At 38.6% G+C, this 18,165-nt stretch overlaps 1 protein-coding gene across 1 annotated transcript in view; it reads right to left on the bottom strand.

Moving 5' to 3' along the window:
- Nucleotides 1-17,379, bottom strand: part of DCN (decorin) — a 38,240-nt gene extending 20,861 nt beyond the window's left edge. Inside the window, exons 1-2 of the mRNA XM_033058959.2 lie at nt 17,204-17,379; nt 12,979-13,214 (exon numbers count right to left, since the gene is read on the bottom strand). Coding sequence (XP_032914850.1) covers nt 12,979-13,186 — 208 coding nt within the window. The 5' untranslated portion in view covers nt 13,187-13,214; nt 17,204-17,379. The remainder of the gene's footprint in view (nt 1-12,978; nt 13,215-17,203) is intronic.
- Between the last annotated feature and the right edge of the window lie 786 nt (nt 17,380-18,165).

The following is an 18,165-nucleotide window of genomic DNA, read 5'->3' as shown; positions in this document are numbered from 1 at the left end:
TTATGTTCAAAGTGGTATTAGTATGTTCTGGTGTCAGCACTTCTATATTAGTAGGCTGGTACCTCTAATAAGTGTTATGGCAGACAAGAGGGTGCAAAAGTTGTACAGCCATGCTTCATGTGATGCCCTTGGAACACACTTTGTAAGAGCACTTGGGGAACACGTGGCTTGCCATTGAAGGGATAACTTGCCAGAGTCTGCTGCACAACTTCTAGCTGCAATTTTCAGTTTCTAAAAGATTAAGTGTTATCCACGAATATGGTAGAACTGATTATTTCTCAGAGCAATAAAGTTAGAATTTCAATGTTTCATATTATAAATATAAGACAAATTTAATAATCAGAAATCCATTTCTGAAAATGATTTATAACATCATTTTCCTGTCTTGTACTAGAAGCTAGAAGGATGTACAATACAATAATTAGCTCTGCATGCAGACCATAATTGCCATCACTTGAAGAGTTGAACTTTTTTTATTACCTATCCCATGTATATTGTAGTTTATTTCCTGAAGCTGCTTTTAAAAAATTCAACACCAACTGTAGACATGGCATTACTTTTTTTTTTTTCTTGACTTGTGTGGGTTTTGAAGAGCGAAGTGTTGATAAGTACAGCTGCTGAGACCTTGCATTATCAGTGAAAGCAATTTAACACATCCTCCAGGTGAATCTACATCATCTAAAGCTCTCCAGTGGTGGGAGAATTTATAAAGGGTGAATCTGACTTGCAAAATCAGCATTTAAACAATTCAGGACTAAACTGTATTTGAGGTGTAGACCAGATCCACATCTACCTTGGTTGGTGCTTGAGCTTGCAGTTCCAGGTGAGGTATAAGTTAATGAGCCTCCAGAGATACATGTTGGGAGGTGCACTGGTGGACTGCAAACTAATCCCTGTGCTGAAGGCTCCCAGCTTGGACAGAAAGTTTCAAACCTTTCTGGTCAGCAGTATCCAGTTCAGATGAATGGGGGAGCTTGAACTGATGTGACAGTGTGACAGAGTTTAAATCAAATGGAGAAAATGGCAACCAAACTGGAAGCTCTAATGGCTCCTGGAATAGAATTAGATTCTTTTGGTTCTTCTGTCTGGAAGACAAAAGTTTAGAGGAGAATTGTGGGCTGTCCTTGCAATTCATTTCTGAGAAACTCAAGTGATGCCCAAGTACTCCTGAAGCTGTGTTGTACAGTGTGACCACACACCCACCTACAAATGACTTCTGGTGAAATTTATGTAATGACAACCAAAAGGAAAAATGGTGTCAGAAAATATCAATTGGGTCTCCTCTCAATCATTTTAAGAACAGTATACACAGACATTCCAGCACTTGGCAGTGACTTCTTTTATACATTAAAACTTACTTCTTGAAAAACCATATGAAAATCTCTCATACCAGTCTGAGTTTTTATGTGAATAATCAGTGCTACACAGTTTGGTATGCAACTCCCTGGAAGTATTTCAGGCTTCTAGTTCCTAAGATTAACTTACAACTGACTAAAAATTTAGATTCTTCTGCTTTTCCCACTGTCTGTTAAATTGAAAATACATATTTTTTTTTTTTAATTTTGGTTGAATAAAGCTAAATCAGTTATTATTAAAGTTGGAAAATAAATTTCTTAAAAAATCAGTTTATTCACAAATAAGAAATGGTATAGCTCCACCCTTCCAAAATTCTTGTTTACAATGAGATTAAAAGTTTAAAGAATTTGGAAATAAAAGATGTAATTAATGTAAATAATGTAATTAAGATGTAGTTAATGCGTTATAGTCAAAACACCCTTTTGATTCACACTAAAATATTTCTTTGGGAGAAATCATTACTTCTTTAGAAACTTAACAGCCATCAGTTCCTGTAGCCCAGCTCGGATCTCTAATATATTTTATGAATTTTTATAAGTAGAAATTTCCTACTGTTCTACAATATCAAGTTTGGGGCAAACAATTATTCCCACCAGTATACATTTATGTGTGTAAAAATGCATGCACATTGAAACACAGGAAGAACAGAATAAGCCAGAGAACTTAAAAATGGAAAAAAAAAAAAAAGTATTTCCTTTTCTTAGGATGAGTTTTTATCATTCATGACAGAAGTTTTCCTAACTTTTTGTACACTTCCTTGTTACACAACAGATTTTTGAGATAACATACACCATCCAAATGTATTCAGTAAAAACCAGAATAATTGGTTTGCTAACCAATACGAGAAAGGCTCACCCACAGTCACCTTTGGTGGGGAGCTGTTACATGGACCAGGAATCCCTGCTCAGTGGGAGGTTGGAGAAGGTAACTGCAGAAACCAAGTTTGTCTCTGTGGATCTCATCCTTGGGAGTGTAGCCTTTTATTATAATTTCTTAAGCAAATGGCAGTGTCTGGTTGTGTAGCTGTGATTGCCTCACCTCCTGGAGAGGACAGAAGGCTCGTGGGTCTGGAGATTTTATGAGACCAGAAATTAGGCAGAAAAGGGCCAAGACTGGCATAATCCATCCCTTATCTGGTCCCTGAGAGGGGATCAGAGGCTGGCCATCTCCTGTGCAGCACTGCACCAGCCCAACCAGCACATGCTGCTCTTTAGCCAGCCAAACAGGTGTGGGAGATGTAGCAAGAATTTGGGAATAGTGTGAGGACATTATGGGTTTTGGTGTAGGCAGCAGGCTTTGTTATTTCTGAGCAGGAATAACCCACTCAGCTGCAGGAGCTGTGATCAAGTGGCCGTGGAATTGTTTAACCCACAAAGGAGGAGGGAGAATTTGGAACCCTCGTGGCTGTGCAGAGGTTTCAGTCCGCTGCTCCAGCTTCTCGGTAGAAAGAGCCACAAGTTAGCCTGCATCTTGGCAGGGAGCCACATTTCTGCTGAAGCCATACGACTGTGCAGAAAAGGAATGCAAGATTTATGGGGCCAGTGAGGGAGACTAAGCAAGTAGAAGTCTGAGTCTGCAGCCCAGAGATGAGGATGCTTTCCTGAGAATTGCATCTTTCCCACACAAAGTCTAAATAACAAATATGTGAACAGTGATAATGATAAACAATTTTTAAAATTTTGTGGTTTGATTTTTTTTTTTTTTGGTGCATTTAGGGTATTTTGGGAGATCTTTCCCCCACCAATCCATTCTACAAGCAGCAGGGATGGAGCTTATTCTTCTGAAGAAACCTTTGCTTTCCCAGCTGGAAAGCATGAGCTAAAAAGTCAGAGAGACATCTGAACGCTGTAGCTCGGATACATGTGTTATTACATTGCAACACTTACGGTTATTATCACAGGGGCCATAAAACGGGGCTCGCTTGAAGACTCTTACAGTTTTTGCGAACAGCTGCTGCCAGCTGAGGAATTTGGACGGAGCCCCATGTAATTCCCAGCCGTGACCATCAGTGGCTGCAGCCTGTCCAGCAGCTGCCTGGGCTGTCCTGCTCCGAGCCCAGCTCTGCTCATCCCTCTGATGGGCAGCAATCCTCCCCGGGGGAATGACCTTAGCAATGCCCTCGCTGGACTCTGGGGCAAACCAGGCTAAAGGCAAGTTTACAGGGTCAGATACTTAGTCATGGAAAAACAGCCGGATCCAAGGACTGCTTTCTGGAAGGGTGGCAAGGAACTGCTTTGAATGCTTTGACTTAGAAAAGTTTACTGATACTTTCCCAAGCTATGTGCTACAGTATTTACTGGAAATTTGTTCTCTATTGTGTGGGATTTGCAAATAGGAGTAATTTCATTATTTGCATCCATGAAATAAGAAACAATTGTCTTTTTCTACAGACAAGTATTGGTGGCCTCCTTCTCTCTCCCACTTCCAAACTAAAAATTTGTTCTCTACTTTCTCCACTCTTGTATGAAATCAGTAGTATTTTTTTTTTCCTAACAGATATAAAAAACCATTGTGGAATGCATAAGATTCTTAAAATACATATTCTTGAAGGTGATTCACAATGATTTTTTAGACTGTTTTCCTGTTCAGCAGCCTGAAAGTCTCATAAGATCCATTTTGGGCTTATTTTTATCACAGATCATTGTTTTTGTGTATGTCTGACCCTTCCCATAGGAAAGAACAAGAAAACAAACACCATTCCCTGCTGAGGTGGCCCCTCACAAGGGTAGACCCAATGACCTATTACTACACTGGGGTTTTTTTCCCCCAAACATTTATAACATTGCTTCCCAGAACAGAGTGAGCAACACAGAAAAATAGAAACAAATTCACACACATCATGATCAAACGCAAAGTTCTCCATTGTGATAGTACTAATAATTATAAAAGTCCTAACAAAGGTATAAAAGTGAATGCAAGGCTTTATCTGCTCTTTTCTGCCTCCACTCACTCGGAGTAGTGAACACATATTTCACAGCATAACGGATATTGCAAGCCACAGCTGTTATGAATTATTTTTCAGAGTTAGTCACATTTTTGGTACAGATAGAGTTATTCTCCTGGCTCCAAAAGTTAATACCTAAGAGTAAGGATATATTTTTGAAGCTAAAAACTCAAGCAAGCTCCAATTCTGACTTCTAATTGCAATGATCTCAAATGTATATGCCTTCTGAAGAACAGCAGCGTTTTAGATAGGCAGAAAAATATTCTGAAAAAATCTTTAGACTTCAGAGATTAAGACATTAAGTGAAACAAAAATCATGTATTATGAGTTTTCTAGCTAACTCCTAGAATAATCAGCTTTACATTTCCCAGCGCCATGGCTGCAGACAAAAAACATCCCATCAGAGAGCAGCAACTGACCCGTGTGATTCATGCAATCTGCCAGCACCATGTGCAGAGTGGCTTTACTCAAAGTGGATGCAATGCAGATGTACTATCTATGAGTGCTCATGCAGTAAGGTGAAGCATTTATTGCTTCAGTAGTCATAAGAGAGCATTTCAGTGGTTCAGAAAAGTGAGCATTATCTAACAAATTATGTTTTGAATGACCCTTTGGAGTAATGTAATTTGATGTTTACCTCTGCTGCAGTTTAAGTTAGCAACAGGCAACTGAGGCTAGTTCCCTCAATTTTTAGTCTGGGATTTACCAGAATTGTCTCTAACATAATGTAATAAAGAATCATTTGGGGGAGGTCTTCTCTGGTTTCAAGTAAACTTACCCCTTCCTGTTCTGACCACATGGTCATTACACAGCCCTAGTTTATAACCTGAGGACAGATATGTTCCTGGTTATTTCAGGTACTTCTAAACATAACACAGTCATTTTTCATAAATGTTTTAGAATTGTTGCCAACCTACTCTCACACAAACATAAAATGGAAGAAGCTGCTGTGGTCATGTCTGTGACAGTGAATAACAATTAAACAAATTTTGGAAGAGAATTTCCTGGCTGAATCAGGAAATATTCAGACCTGCTAGTTCCCTCTTTCTACTACAGGATGTTATATATACCCTTGTAACTCTTTGACATATTTGCTTTGTAACTTCTTTTATTTTATCAGACATTTAGTGAGAGAGCTTCCCCAGGTCTTCTGTAACTCTAACAGTCATCTCTAGACCAGAAGATGTAAACTCTCTGTCACAGAGTGAAAGAATAAAGAAGAGAAAGTAAATTTTTTCCCCCTGAAAACATTAAGATTTAAATTCAATTCTTTGCCTTTGTCTTTGCTTAGGTAGAGATACCCAGCAATGAGTTGGACTATTGCACCACTACGGACACTTTTCTTTCATGTCTCCCTAAAATATGAATTCATTGAGAAACTCTTTAGTTTCTGAGGTCCACTCTGGAGCAGTAGAAGGCAAAACATGCACTCCAGAAACAGAAACTGAAATCATTCTAGGTTTTCACATTTTAGATGCTAGAGGAGATGCAAGCAGAAACTGGTTCTGGGATGCATTATTGAACATTTTTGTTGTGCTAATGTTGCATTACAGGATCAGACTGTAGCCCCATTTACACTTGTACATGTTTTAAAAGCTGTGACATTTCTATAAATAATTTGTCCATTTGGGATTTTTTGCCACTAAGTCCTTAAAGTTGCCATCAGGTGGACAGAAGTGGTTTCTTGCTTTCACTGATATTCAGTTTCTTATTAAAATAAAAACTGTGAGCATCCTCTCCTATAACAGATTTTTTAAAAAATATAAATACTCCAAGTAAGTCCTAGGTAACAAAACACAAGAATGGTATGGGATGCTCTCCTGGATGCCCCCTCATATAAGTATGCATGCAGAGAGTACACAAATTCTTTAAATACTGCTTTTCCCCTTTTTCATTTCCTATTGACTGCACACAAGGTTTGCAGTAGAATTGCCTATATAGCAAATGCAACCTTATTAAAATCAGGGTCATTTGTAAACAGCTGTTTGAATCTCATAATTGGCTCCATAAGCTGAAAACTACAACACAAATCCCTGTTGTTTTTTTTTTTTTTCCCAAAAAAACCCATGCAGGCATGGTCCTTGGTTTTGAAGTACCCATGTGTCTGTGTTTATTTTTTCCACCTCTATCTTTGCAGAGAAGCCCATCAGCAAGTTCTACTCTTTTTTTCAGCCTGGAGGAGACTGAGGGGAGACCTCATTGTAATTTAAAACTTCCTCATGAAGGGAACAGGAGGGGCTGACACTGATCTCTTCTTTTTGATAACAGTAATGGGACTGAGGGAATGGTCTGAAGTGATGTCAGGGGAGTATAATGTTGTATATGATAAAAAAAGCTCTTCACACAGAAGGTGATTGGACACTGGAGCAGGCTCCCCAGGGAAGTGGTCACAGCACCAAGCCTGACAGAGCTCAAGAATAACTTGTCAACCCTCTCAGGTACAGGTTGTGAATCTTGGAGCTGTTCTGTGCAGGCCAGGAGCTGGACTTTGATGATCCTGATGAGTCCAACTCAGAATATTCTGTGATTCTGTGATTATCTTCCTGCTTTGCTTTCACAGTGTAAAGGACAACAGTGCTCTGTGTGAACATATTAAATAGAATACAGCCAAAGAGACATATAATTACAGCATTTGTCAATATGTTTTTTTGTCAGGGAAGATATGGAAAACAGGATTAATACATTTTTTTAAATGGCAATATATTTTAAAGAATATAGGTTTTGATTTGAACTTTAGGAAAAGACTAAAGTATATTCTGAAAAACACTTAATTTTCCTGCAAAATGATTATCTTCTTTTGGTCCACTTCCTTTTAATCAGAGTCAGGGTATGTGTAAAGCAAAATATAGACCTCTGAGTCCAAATTTGATAAGGCTAGGGTACTCCAATCTGGGTTTGAAACTGGTGTTTTGAAAATCAGCTTAAAACTAGATTTACAAAATACCATGGTAACTGGACTGTGTGAACAGTTTTTCTGGATAGCTGGGTGGTAATACCAGAAGTTTCTTGCTGTTATCACTGGTGACTTCACACAGGACCCGAATTCCTAGATCTCCTCCCTGCTGCTATGGGTTCTCAGTGAACACTGGGAAGGAGCTTTTATCTCTTTCTTGGTTGGGAACCCTCCACAATAAAATACCAGAGGCTTTTTGTTGTGAAAACATAGGTGTTTTAAAAATATTCATATGTCTTACCAAGTAACACTCCCTACAAAGATGTTAAGAACACAATACACATACCAGTCACACCTGTTAGTCCATAACACTAGGTCGTGCAAGGAGTGATTATTTAGCATATTTTAAACATTGTAATCACCTATAATCACTTATAATTGACTCACATTCTACTAGCTGTCTATTAGCTATTTATTGGTGCATTGGGAGATTTTAGAAATGAACCATTGTGACAGAACAAGCCAGAAAACTGGCATTTCTTGTATCACTTAGACTTGGCAGACTGGGCTTCCATTCTGCCACTAGGCTTTCATAAAGGGCATTTCCAAGTCCAAAGCAAGCAAACAAATTCTAAAAACTAAGACAAAAAAAGAAAACATACAAATCTGGTCACTGTTATCTTGGAGTAAGCAGTAAATAAGGAAGGGACGTACTTAGAGTGCATTAATTTTCATCTAGGATCATGTCTATCAGCTGAAACTGGAACACCAGGAATTCAGATGATGGTGCAAGAATGCTTGCCTTTTACTGCCATACTGGCAAAAGATAATGGCTTTTTGTGAATATAAAGTAGTCTACATGCAGGTAAATTTTTTTTTCTTGAAAATTTTTAAGAATGTTTTCTAATTATTGGGGTGTTGATTTAATAATTTTTTCAGAATGTATTGAGCCCAGGACTTTAATTCATGTTTTTTAACTTCCAGGGCATCCCCAAAATTGTATTGAAGCAGAATATATACAAAAAATTTAATAATTTATGCCAAATTTATCACAAAGCAAAGATGGCAATATGGGTTTATTTTTCCTTGCCTTAATTTTAACACACATAACTTCATTAATCTGAAAGTAAGTTGTATAACTTCCAGTGGTCATTGCCCTGTCCTGGCAGTTTGGTTCTCCAAGAGTGATGCATCCTTTCCATCACTGACATCCACCTCAGAGAGGATGAACCCCTGCAGGAGCAGCCTAACTCACCCCATGCTTGTGAAAGGAGAGCAGACCACTCTCAGATTCTGAACATGCTGTGATAATTCATATAGATCCTCCAGTCTGACCTCCAACATGTTAAGAGTATTCCAATTCACCCAGTCAGCATGTGGAATGCCCAGTGACTTGTGCTTGCTGACAGCCTAAGTTATGTTGGGCTAAAGAACGTCTTTTTAAGGCCAGGGTCTTGTGATGTAGATGCTATTCTCAGTATAAGTGACAGAATACTTTCCCAAATTTCATGGTTCCTTTTTTAATGATAGTAATTTTGGTAAATTATCCAGTACCATGAAGCCAGGGGATTTCATGAGAGTATCAGCTTCTATTAAACATAGACAAAGTAAGACTTTAATCCTCATTGTAAGAAGAAAAAATGATAAAAAAATTGTCCTAAAAGCTCATCAGTGACAATGTAAATACACAATTTTTCTTTAATTTAAAAATTGTATTTGTTAATGTCTGGCCATTTAAGGATACAGGCTTCCTTTTATTGTGTGTTTAATAACCTATAAGATTTTAAGCTGAACATTTAGCTTTAAAAATTATGTTTCAAACCTAGGTATATTGCAAAGGAGATAATTTCCTTTACAGTGAAAAATGAGGTTCTCACATGGAGTACAAGTTAGAAAATGGGCGTTCCGATATTTCTGGAAAGATTTCATACAGTGAGATAAATTATCTTTTGCCAACAAATAAATTGCCATGTTACAATGGCTCAAGTGTTGAAGAGTCATCAGTTTATATATTGAGACACTCTATTTGTTCAGATAAAACTGCCTCATGTTACCAGATCCCAGTAATAATACTTTACATATCTGTAAATTTTTCATCTCCTGATGTCAAAGTGCTTTCCAAACACACCCTCCAACATCCATGCTGAGCTGTAATGTACTCTTCTTTGTATAAGCTGGAGAAATGCTGCATTTCTGAGCTGTGAGCAAAATCTGAATTTTAGCTGTATTACTTGGACTTTGCTGACATCTCTCTCTTGCACACCTTTTGTAAACCACAAAACCTCCACAGATCCTCCCAGCAAGAGAGATGGAGATACCCCCACTACATCCTGTAAAGGTCTCCCAGGAGGGCAATCTCCTTGCATCCTGGACAGAGACACTGCTCATTTAGAAGGGGCTGTCAGACTTATCTGAAGGTCAAATAAAGCTCTGACCACCACCTCTGAGTGCTTATGAAGCATTCTGCATCTGCTGCAGGGATGAGTAATCACACATGCATCCTCCTGCCTACCAGGGCACTCTGGGATGAACTTTACTTGAGACTCCCTTTGGGAGGACGAGACTTTAAATGGAACTCTTAATCCTTGCTAGAGTTTTTGAGAGGCATGTTTGCCTGGCCAGCTGACTGCACATCTTCCTGTACTTATTACTTTAAAACAGGAAAAGTGGTCTCTGAGTAGTTACATCAGTTATTCCCAACCTGTACTGTCCTCTAATAAGGAAGATGTTTGTGATTTTTTATGGAAAGCCTGGATATAGCATAGCAAAGCCTCCTACTGAAGTATGATCATAAAGTGAACCCTTTTAACAACAGGAGGTAGACTCAGAAAAGGCAGCACTTTTATAAAGATAGCACAGTGGCTTTCCTTGATGAGATCCTTGAGCCTGTTCACACAGGTAATGCATCTCATGAAATGTAGGCACATGAGGTTCTGCTTTTGATCCATTAGTAACCAAAACTTAGAGAGAATTCTTTTTCAGGATGTGAGAAGGCACAATTCTCCTTCTTGACCACTCAGCTCTTGGCTGGAAGGCAAAATAAATTAATTTGTAGGTGTGTGCTTAGGAAGATGTGACTGAAGTTTAAGACTATAGGAATTCAGCTGACAAGCGTAATTGGACCACTGGGCATTTTTTTCACTGTTTTTATTGGACTTGGATTTTATTTTTTTTTGTTATTCCCATCCAGTACTCATGAGAAAAGGGGCAAACCTGACCTCTGGACTCTGGATCCAATAGTTCTTCTGGGGTTTATTCACGTAACCCTATGTCAGATGGTTGTTTTTTTTCATTATGAAGTAAGAATCTACAAGTAGCAAATGCCCATTTAGGCATGAAAGAAACAGGCTGAGGAAGAGGAGACCTCTCCATGTGTTGCCCAAGTTAGGGTCCTCCAGCTGGCTTGCTCTGGCATGTCCCCAGGGGTCATGGCTTTAACACTCCTTCCATGCTAGAGAGTGAGTAGGGGCAAGGTTCCTGATTCAGGTTTCAACTTTCCTTTGTGGGAATTTATTTAGGAAGGTCTTAATATGTTCTTGTGAGGAGCCTTGCTGTTTCCCGAAACTTTTCTTCAACTAGTACCCATGGGATTAGATGACTACATTTGATGATTTTGGAGGACAGATGTAGCTAATTTGGTTGGGTTGGAAATGCCCAGAGCTGAAGGGAGAGGCAGGCCAGGAGCACAGGTTAATAGGGAGGCAGAACTGTCACTGCTAGTTTCATGCCTTCTGTGTGCACACTGCCCTCCTGACCCCTGAAACACCAGCACCCTTCATCCCACAGCTCAGGAGCCAGGTCACCTCCACAGTTTGCACCAAAAGGCCAGCAGCTGCCTTTTCTCAGGTCAGTAGGTAAGTATGGCTTTTCCCAGGTCTGTGACACACAAGTGAATTTGGAAGAGAAGAGGGCAGGTTTTCCTGTGCACAGATGACGCTCAGCTCTCCTGTCCCTGCTTGCCGGGCAGCCAGCAGTCCTGTGTCTCCATGAGCCTCCCAGCTGGGCCCTGTCCCATTTGTTGCTGTCACGTGCAACAAAGATGGTGAAACTCAAGGCCAAGGCTGGCACTGCTTGATAATTGCTTCCTTGAGCTCTGCCAGGGAAATATTACTTATTCCTTTTTCAGGGTTGCATATTTTGAGCCCAGGGAGATCTCTTTTCCTTTGTACCCAAGGGCTGGATGTCACCAGTCCAGCTGATCCAAAAGCACAATCTTTTCATTGCCTGATATGCAGCATGGGGGTTTAAAGAAAGTTCAAAATACATCTCTTTTTTTTCACCCCACTTGAAATTATCTGGGAAAGACTGACCTGGGGTCTTAATTGCTGTATTCCCGAGTCTCCTTGTCAGTATGGGACCCTACTAACCCACAGTATCTCATGCAATGGACTGTAAACCTGGTGTGTGTGAAGGAGAAGTGCATGACCAGAGGAACAAGCACAGGAGCAAAGGGTCCCTGTGTGAATGTCTCTACTTTTTTACAAAGTGAAAGCTCATTACATTCTGCAGAATTGAAGCAGAATGAGAACAAGTTCTCAAAATAACTTAAATTCCATCAGCATTACTAAGTGTAACAACAATAAAACCTAAGACTTTCATGGCATGTGGGGCAACCTCCTCCCCACTCCCCACTCTATGTTTGCTCTTTCTGGCACCTAAATGGTAAAAAAAAGAAAATAGTTTTCAAGAGGGACAGTACTGTGGAAGCTTTATGAATGCATGGCTAGGCTAGCCCACAGTTTTGTGCAGCTTGGCTTGCATTGTTCGCTGGGTCTTTGCCAAACATATCTGTTGCGTAATTATGTGGCTCACTTTAATGAATTCACAGAAGTTTCTAGGGGTGTAGCTAAAGTTTCCTCTCCTTTCTGTAATTATACAACCCCTACCACAATGAGACACAGATCCTAATTGGTGGATTTGTGCCATGACTTAAAGGAATTATCAAAGCCAACGTTATAACATGAGCAAATGGAAACACCAGCTATATATTTAAAGAGCTGGGAGAAGACTTAAAGAGAAAGAAGCTCTATAAAATCATGAGAAGCTATTTGTCTGTTTCCTTGTGAGCAAAACCAACTCTAATTGATTTTCTGCACTGTACACCAGCTAAGATTGAATAATACTGGTTTAAACTAAGAGCAGTCTCACTGAAGTCAACTTCATTAGCTGAGATTTCTGCATGGAAAAGTCAAATACAGTGATGGCAGACATGGCTTCATATCCTGCTACTCTGACTGTGCACACAAGCCCTTCCCTTACATGAGGGAGTAAGGAAGGTTTGTGAGAAATGTTCTCATGGTTTCAGTTTATATACTGCCTAAGAAAGATATTTAATAAGGGACCGCATAATGTATTCATTATTTTGGAGTGTTTCCAAGCTCTTTACTCCAAAGAGCTGGTTCCAGGATATATGATTCAGCTGGTCATCTCATGCTCATGTATTCCTATGGAAATGAGATTACTTCTGTGTTAAGGTACAAGGCAGTATGATTAAGGGTGTTGGACCTTGGACCATGCAATTTAGAACCTTTTAAAAAGTTTCCATCCCCACATCTGACCTCACTGCCTTTACTTAATATTCATCTGAAGGAATAGTTTTGAAAAGTTATTTCCTCTGCAAGAGAAATCTGTGGCATTTCAAAGAACAAATGAAACTACACATTCAAAATATACATTAAAAAAACCCCAACAAATGAAACGTTCTTTGTGGTTCTAACAAGTGCCCATCTTCCCAGGGCTCTGTGGCCCACTTTGTATGGTAAATTAGTCAAAGCTCTGGGCTTACCCAGGTCGGAGCACTGCACCACGCGGAGGTGGCACTGGCAGCGGAAGGGGCACACTGGACCGAAGCCGGACATGACAGGATCGTCCGTGGAAGCCACGTCCGCTGAGCCCTCGTCCTCCAGCATGAAGTCAAAGAGGCCCTGCTGGTGGAATGGCTTGGCCAAGCATGCTGGCAGCAGCAGGACAAGGAGCAGAGCCAGCCTCTTCATGGCTTAGTTCATCGACTCCCAGCAGAACCTAGGGTTCAGAGCAGTGGGTTAACAACAAAAGCAGCGTTTGCCATATCTGCACAGTTCCTCCTGAAGGAGGTCCAGCACATCCACCAATTGCATAACTGTTCCTTTCAATTAAAGAAAACTGAATTGCAAAAATAGGACAGTTATGTGATAGGAGTCTGGTAACTTGTCAATAGGCCCTTTTCTTTATTTGCAGAGCAGTTCGAAGGCAACTGTAAACACGTCTGTTTGCATAATTAGAGTAATATTTATTAGGAACAGGCAGCCCTGTCAACTTTGTTATGCAAAAGAGTCAAAGCAATAAGCTACATTTTCCATGGGCCTGTTTTCTGCCAACATAACAGTCTATTTGATTTCATTAGCATTTATTTCATAGCAATGAGTTTGACCCCTGGGGACAAACCTGAGGTTCCCAAACTCACTGTAATTCAGTATTTCATGTATTGAGAAATATTTTTAAGTGTCAGCTTGCTGTGTGTTTGAAATTATAGCCTAGTAAAACTGACTGAGAAAGGGTAGGATTTAGTGACAGGGTGGAAAGTGTGGGGAAGGTCTTTAGTTGTTTAAATGCATTATACTTCTTTCCTACTTTAAACAGCACAATAAAATAGAATACAATATTGTGTTATATTTAATATTCTTGGTTTTCTTTCTAAATTTTGACATCCACCCTGAGAATCCTCTGCTTTGCACTGCATAGGCTTTGAATTGATGCTTCCAGTGTTATGTGCACACTTTCTAATAGGACTTCAGGGCTTTATACTGCAGACTTTCACAGTCAGGAACAACTTTACACAAGTATGCATTGCCATAGATATTAACCAGAAAAGCTGCTTAAATACATGTTCTCAGATCTTAGGCCTAGATGCATTTCAAAACACTCTAGGTTGTGCTACCTGTCTTGTGCACTAAGGAGAAATTACACAACTGTTTGCAGGTTTTGAATCAAGGCTGTAAAGACCAGCTAATTTTCTGAAAATTATCTTCTTGTACTGTGTATTTTATATCATGCACACTTTACTAGTTTTAACTGATTTTTAAAACGCACAAAAAATAAAGAAAAAAACCAAAGAAATCTGCCTTCAAATTGCCAAGTGACCCAAAGCCAAACCTGTCATTTATATAGGAACTTTTTCTTAAAATGGATGGCACAGTCCTAAATATAGATGCTGCTCTGTAATGAAAGGAAAAATCGCTTCTTCAGGTCAATATCTTAAAAACACCTTGCCTTTATGCTAGTTTGGATTATTTCTTTTGCTAGAAGAAGTTATCTAACAGTTAGGGGTGTGGTAGAGCATTTTTCAGCTCCATATTCATTGTTAGATGAAAAAAAATGGAAGAAGCAGAAGAGGAGGACATATGGAACCTACCAGGTAGATGGCAAGAATGAACAGATGGTATCAGGTTAGAGTAGTTTACTGGAGCCTGCCTTTCTAACATAATACAACCAGATACTCTAGAAGGAATGGTTAGTGTTAAGAAAAAAGCTAAATATATAAAAAAGCGATGAGACTGGATTTAGATACAATTTATATTGTGCCTGAGTTAATTTTTCTTCATGAATTTATATCCTACAGGTGCCAATTATACAGTTCTCCAGAAACCTTTAGGTCTGTTTCTTGAGAAGATGATTAGGTTGCTTAACAAAATATGCTGGTGTCTTAAAATCATAGCCTACATTCCTGTGATCTACCTGACAGGAAGACATGTATCTAACATCTTCAGATATCCCAAAGACTTCAAAGTGAAATCACTTGGAGTAAAACACTGTTTATTTTGTCTCTTTAAGACATGTTTGTTTTCTCAGTTGGACATGAAAGTACTTCTGTTCCTGGAACAGCACCTTACTTCCTGCATGCACTGGGGGGGATCACAGATCCCATCAGAGAGTTTTTAGTATTTCCTGCCAGCCAGGACTGTGTAAACTCATGACATGCAGCAGGGGCAGGCTGTGTCCCCATGTGGGTCATCCTTCTGTGCTTCCTCCTGCCCTGGGTTCCCACTGACCCTGGGGCTGTGTCCCTTTCCCTACAGCACCCCTGCCAGGGCAGGCAGAGTGCACAGAGACACGCCAGGATGTCACAGCAAAGTGCTCTCAATGCATGGTAGTGAGCTGTTAACAGGGTTTAATATAAAACATGAGTTTTGAAATAGTGATCATCATGTGCAAGTTATTGTAAAATAACAATGCAATTTATTAATAAACTCAGATGAGAAGAAAAATTTGCTAAATCATCACCATTCATCAGAACACACTGCTTTGTGAAAATGACCAATAAAACATTACCCCAGTACAAATTATTTTTCAGAATATATATTAATAACAATAAACTTTGGAAATGCTGCACACTAATCCTTGAATGGTAGTGGCAGTCAGGACCTCTTAAAGACCTTCCACAGCCTTTTTTTATGTATTAATATATTTTAAAAATATTTTAAAATGTTTAAAACTTCTTTATTCCCTCTGAGGGTCACTGCTGAAGTACCACCCATCCCAAGAATGCACAATCAGGATCTTATCCATCTTATCCTGGAGTTTAATTACTACCATTCAGAAAAGAAAAAAAAAAAAAAAAAAGCAAAGGCACTTTGGAAGTACCTTAACACTTTGCTTCTTATTCACACTAATATTGATGGCTTAATTTATCTCAGTTAATCCCTGTAGGCAGGCCTTTCCTTTGGTGCCTGTTTTGTAGAAACTGTAATGAAATCAGAAAGAGCTGGCTATAAAGGAAAACTGTGGGACAACAAAGGATATCAAGTATACAGTCTGAGGATACAGCAGAGAACACAGCAGACACAAGCTACGTGTTAATCAGGAGATAGGAACAGATATCTTCAGTCATATGTATTCATTCTGCAGACACATAGATCTGTTCCTATTATTTGCATGTGTAATTGAACATAAACAAAGGAAAAGATATACACAGAACTGTACTACCAAGAAATGTTTACACTTCACTTACAAAGAAAAAAAAAGGGACAGAGGACAAAAAAAATCTGAATTCTGTGACACAATATTTATGTCTGCAGGACATAACTGTTTAAAATTCCTTTAATTATGTGTTTACAATGAAGAAGAGTTTTCCACAAACAGAGGAAACTATACCATAGGCTTGGCCACATTTCATTTTAAAATGCCACTGAAAATATGCTTCATCAGTTCACGTCACCACTGTATTGGTGGTCTTCTTGTCAGTTTACCTTAATATTAAGGTTAAATTATTAGTTCACCTACTGTCAGAAATCTCTCAAAATTCCACAAAGACAAGCTAAACAATATTTTCCAGTTTCAAAAAAATCCCCTCCATTTTATGTTTTGCCCATTTTGTGCAATAAAGTCTATATATGCAAACACAGTAGTTGGAAGTTTTAGAGAATAAAACTCTGTTAACAGGAGTTTCAACTGAATTTTCTTTTCTACTATTTCATTCATAAGAACCTTCTTTAAACATGATTCCCTTGTTTGTACCCTGTAACATAGCACTTTCTAACATTACAAAGGCATACACAGAGCCTGTTTAACTTACTACTAGGCATTTTTTTCTCTAAAATTGAAATTATATTCATCAGTGTCTGAAATACATATGAAGAAACACATGAGAAAGAAATCAGAGTGCAGTTTAAAGCAGAAATGTAAGCACACATGCATTTTTTACACTCTCTATATCACCGATTCGAAACACTGGATTGCAGAGAATATACTGCTGCAAAAGTTTACAGCAAAGAAAAAGAAAGGACTATAGCAGTGCTTATACAAATCAAAACAAGAGACAGAACAGTCAAATAAACAGTAGGAAATCTGCACAGTCTTTGAGAATGTATTCTCATGTTTCCAAGAAACAAAAGTGCTGCACAGAAAACTTAACATTATTAAACATTTAGTACGATTTTTAACTTGCTTGTCTTAAAATTCAGATAGTTCTTTCCATAGACTTGCCGAAGTTTTATTAGTGCAGCATAGTTCAGGAGAATTACTAAAAACCGTACCTTTTAATCCAGGGATTTGCAACAGGAGCTCTCAAAGCTGAGATGTAATTAAACTAAATATTCAACCCAGGCAGAAGGCTTTGCAGGTGTGGAAAGGAGGAGGGGGTAAATTCAGCTCAGTGACTGTCACTTGGTGGAAAACCCTCCTGCTTCTATTCCATAGCACAGTTAAAAAATGTTTCTCTCAATGAACACAATCCAGGCTGACACCCACATTAGATCATATGGTAATGATATGTCTCCTGTATTGTAGCCAGAAACTTTATCAGCTCTTTTGCTTTCTTTTCCTCCTTTTTCCTTTTCATTTGCTTTATTTCTCTTTCATCTGTTTACAATCCCAAACTACTTGTACATTATGAGACAGATTCTTAGCTGTAATTAATCCTACTTACTTTATTTATGTCCCTACAACATATACCTAGGAAAGTTTTCTTGGTTTTAACTGTGGGGGTTTTATGACTCAATGAAAAAAATGTTTAGTTCTCCCTCTTGTTTATAGTATTTGGAAATCAAGGAAATGATACTAAATTAATCCTTGAGTTAGGGAAAGTGGAGATTAATATCAGAAGAAAAGGGTCAGCTTTTAGTAAAACTATTTAAGCAGTTATCAACCTGCCTTTACTTATGCTTACATTGTCAAATCAAGTAGTATATAATTTAATATATTATTATCTTGCCTAATAATAGATTTTGTATGTATTTTTTCAAATGACAGCAGGGTTTTGATGTATATGAAAATCATGTTTTCATTAGTAAAAGGGTTCTAACATTTGTGGTTAGAGCTGTTTTATATAAACTTTGTTTTGGTTTTTTTGGGGGGTTTTTTTTTGTTTTGGTTTTTTTTTTTTTTTTCCTTCACTGCCTTCTCACTAGGACAGCAAAACAGAGGGGAAATTAGCTTTAACTGTTCAGGTTTTGTGTTGATGTTTTTTTGTGGTTTTAATTTTTTTTTTTAGTTTTTT

The sequence above is a fragment of the Catharus ustulatus genome, chromosome 4 (assembly GCF_009819885.2).
Source record: "Catharus ustulatus isolate bCatUst1 chromosome 4, bCatUst1.pri.v2, whole genome shotgun sequence".
Classification (NCBI taxonomy): domain Eukaryota; kingdom Metazoa; phylum Chordata; class Aves; order Passeriformes; family Turdidae; genus Catharus; species Catharus ustulatus.
The sequence above is the reverse complement of the archived record's forward strand: the minus strand, read 5'-3'. Positions and strand labels throughout refer to the sequence as shown.